The 3,033-nt window shown below is 63.8% G+C and overlaps 1 protein-coding gene across 1 annotated transcript in view; it reads right to left on the bottom strand.

The window, feature by feature from the left end:
- PITPNM1 (phosphatidylinositol transfer protein, membrane-associated 1) overlaps positions 1-3,033 on the bottom strand; it is a 12,675-nt gene that overhangs the window by 5,410 nt on the left and 4,232 nt on the right. Inside the window, exons 5-13 of the mRNA XM_010837828.1 lie at positions 2,831-3,031; positions 2,645-2,740; positions 2,456-2,563; positions 1,690-1,751; positions 1,348-1,604; positions 834-1,023; positions 624-731; positions 216-373; positions 5-131 (exon numbers count right to left, since the gene is read on the bottom strand). Of these exons, the coding sequence (XP_010836130.1) occupies positions 5-131; positions 216-373; positions 624-731; positions 834-1,023; positions 1,348-1,604; positions 1,690-1,751; positions 2,456-2,563; positions 2,645-2,740; positions 2,831-3,031 (1,307 nt within the window). The remainder of the gene's footprint in view (positions 1-4; positions 132-215; positions 374-623; positions 732-833; positions 1,024-1,347; positions 1,605-1,689; positions 1,752-2,455; positions 2,564-2,644; positions 2,741-2,830; positions 3,032-3,033) is intronic.

The raw sequence follows: 3,033 nt of genomic DNA, 5'->3' as shown, positions 1-3,033 counted from the left end.
AGACCTTGAAGTCAAGGCGGGCGGCACAGGGGGCACTGTCGGGAGCCTCAGAGGTGGCAGTGGGTGGGCAGGTGGCTGTGCTCGCCCGCCGGGGCTCCCCGGAGGAGGTGGCTGGGGGGGCTGCCTGCAGGCTGCGTGCGGAGGTGGCTGTCAGCGCTGCCACCTCTGCAGCCCAGCACAAGCCCAGTTTGGGGTTGATGGGGTGGGAATGTCACCTGTTTTGAGAGCCCTCGGGCTCGGGACCGGCCATGTCGCTGGGGGTGCGCTGGGTGGGCAGGGCAGAGGGTTCTGGGCTGGCCCGGCCCAGCCCCTCAGCCCCCTCTGCCAGGGGATCCCGCATTGGGCCTGCCTCCGGGGAGAGCAGCTCATTGTTCTAGAAGAAGCAGGAGACAGAAACATCCTTAGGACTGGAGACAATTGATTTCTACTTATTTGGAAGTGAGGAAGGAGGCATGGGGGTTGGGCAGGGACTTAGAGCCAGCAAGCAGAGCCCCAGAGGGGATGGACAGAGGCAGCAAGGAACAGGCTGGAGAGAGGTCAGATTCCTGGGGCAGAGAACTAGAGCAGGGGAGTCTCCCCACCACCCCGGCTCCTCCGGTGGAGGCGGGTCCAGCCACACTAACCATACTTCCACGGCGGCTGCTGCTCCGGCTCCCAGTGCCCACACTGGCACTGTGGCAGAGCGCATCAAAGCCCAGGATTCCGCCGACGCCGTCCCCGATCAGCACCACCTGGGGGAGAGGGCAGCGTGGTCAGGAGGGGCTGCAGCAGGGGCAGGAGGGTGGGGGAGGCTCAGCCGGCATGTTCCCCCCGGACAACCCCTAACCCCTGACCTGCCCGCAGAAGCCGGCGCCCTCAGAGGAGCGCAGGAAGGCCGCATAGGCCTGGTTGGTGCGGGCGATGACTGTGGCCACGGCGCCCTGGTATCGGGATGATGAGGTGGCCAGCAGCGGCAGGGCGGCCAGGGGAATGTGGTCCTGGGAGCGGGACAGGCTGTCACCATCATGGCTGTAGGGGCTCAGGCTGCAGGAGGAGGGGCGGAATGAATGGGCGGGGCCTCCAGGCCTACCCCTGCCCCCTCGAAGTCCCCCTGACCTGTTAGCAAGCCCCAGCACCACGGGGGCTTTGTGGGGTCCACCAGTATCCCAGAGGGCTCTGTGATGGAGCCATAGACTAGAAACTGAGGACAGCTGGGCGGGTGACTGGCCCGGGTGTCTGACTTCCTGGCCTCTCCCCCCACCGCCCCGCCCCATGGGGGCCTCTCTGGTTCCAGGAGCCTCCAGGTGGCTGTCCACACCTCGGGGACCCTGTGTGTCCACCCCCGCTTTCCACCCCCTAGACCAGTACTTGGAGACGAGGGCATAAGCAGCCGCGCAGATGGGTGGGCAGGGCACCAGGCGCAGCGCCACGTGGCCCAGGGCCTCGGGAAAGTGGACTCGGGTGACGGCCTCGAAGGCTAGGCTCAGTGTCTGCACGTCCGCCCGCTTGGAGTCGGCATCTCCCGGGCCCGAGTCTAGGATGCTGCCACTGTGCAGGACGAGGAAGAGGGCGTGGACCTCGCACGTCTCCGCCCCCAGCTCCCCAGCGCTGTCTCCATCTGGGCCCTGCAGGGGGCACAGTGTGACGTCAGAGCGGTGGCTGGTGGGTGGCCAGGCAGAACTAAGGCTCGGGGTGGCCGGCCATACTCACTTCCGAGTCCCTGGGTGCCCGGGCCCCGTCCCCCAGGTCTTTGGTGCCCTCAGTTCCAGGGTCTATGGGAGGGGGAGAGCCAGGGAGAGAGACTGAGGGCTCTGTGGGGATGCCCTCACCTGGCACTTCAGGTGCCCCCGCTCACTGTCTGCCTGGGCACTACCCCCTGCCCCCATCTCCCTCAGACGTGCCCCTCTCACCCGACTCCCCCAGGTCATTTCACACTTCTAGACCTTAGCACAGGCCAGCCAGTCCCTGCTGTTCCCAGAGACACCTCTCCCCACAATGCCCGTTTGCCTGGAAGATTCCTTCCGATCCTGCCCTGTCCCATGTGGTAGCCACGAGCCACATGTGCCTGTTTAAGTTGAAGTGAATTAAATTACTGTGCAAAATTTAGGTCCCCAGTCACACTCACCACATTTCAACAACTTGAGAGTCACATGTGGCTAGTGACGAGTACCTTTCCAGCATCTCAGAAAGTTCTTTTGGACACAGCTGGTCTAATCCTTCAAAATCTATACTTCCTGCATGAAGACTTCCCGGCCTCCAAATGAATTCCTCCATTCTTTGTTCTGTCTTTTTACATTCCAACCATCCATCCACCCATCCACCCATTTTCCACTCATCATTCATCTGTGTATTTAAAGAGCACCCTTTCTGGGTTGACATTCATCTTAGTCCCCGTTACGTTTAGGAATGAGTAGTTCCCTGAGTCCCCACCACTTAGGGGGTGCGGGTGGCCGGTGACGGGATAGGGGACCTTTACCTGGTGTCCCCTCAGCCTCCATGGGGGAGGCAAAGGCGTCGATGAAGTCGTTGGAGTTCCACTTGGTCATCTCCTTGGGGAAGACCTCGTCACTGTCCGAGAAGCCTTCTGAAGGGACCAGGGACTGTGTCATGGGGCGGTAGGCACTGCTCAGGGCCCCCCCGCCCCCGGCAGGGCTGGGGTGCTGACCGTGGGCATCAAAGAACTCCTCCTCGGAGCTGTTCTCAGAGTCCCGGGCGATGTTCTGCATGCGCCACTCAGACAAAGTCTGGGGAGACACGCCCCCTGCAGGGCCACGCGGGCCTCAGCCTGGGCGTCCAGCCAAGGGCCGTGCTCCCCGACACCCCACCACCGGTCCCCATGCCCCAGCCTCACCCCCATGCTGGGATGAGTAGGAGGAACGGGAGGATGAAGACCACTGCTTGCTGAAGCTGGCATCGGGGGAGGCATCGGGGCCTGGGGGGGCCTCGGGCCCATCGGGGGTGCCGGCGTGGCTGGCCCCGGCCCGGGCCTCAGAGCTCGGCTTCCCTGGGGGCTGGGCCTCGGGGCCCTCGCTGCCTGTGTTGCACTTGGCCATG

Source organism: Bison bison, unplaced genomic scaffold (assembly GCF_000754665.1).
Source record: "Bison bison bison isolate TAMUID 2011002044 unplaced genomic scaffold, Bison_UMD1.0 scf7180017864080, whole genome shotgun sequence".
In the NCBI taxonomy this organism is placed as follows: Eukaryota; Metazoa; Chordata; class Mammalia; order Artiodactyla; family Bovidae; genus Bison; species Bison bison.
Note: the sequence above shows the minus strand (reverse complement) of the source record. Positions and strands in the feature narration are given on the sequence as shown.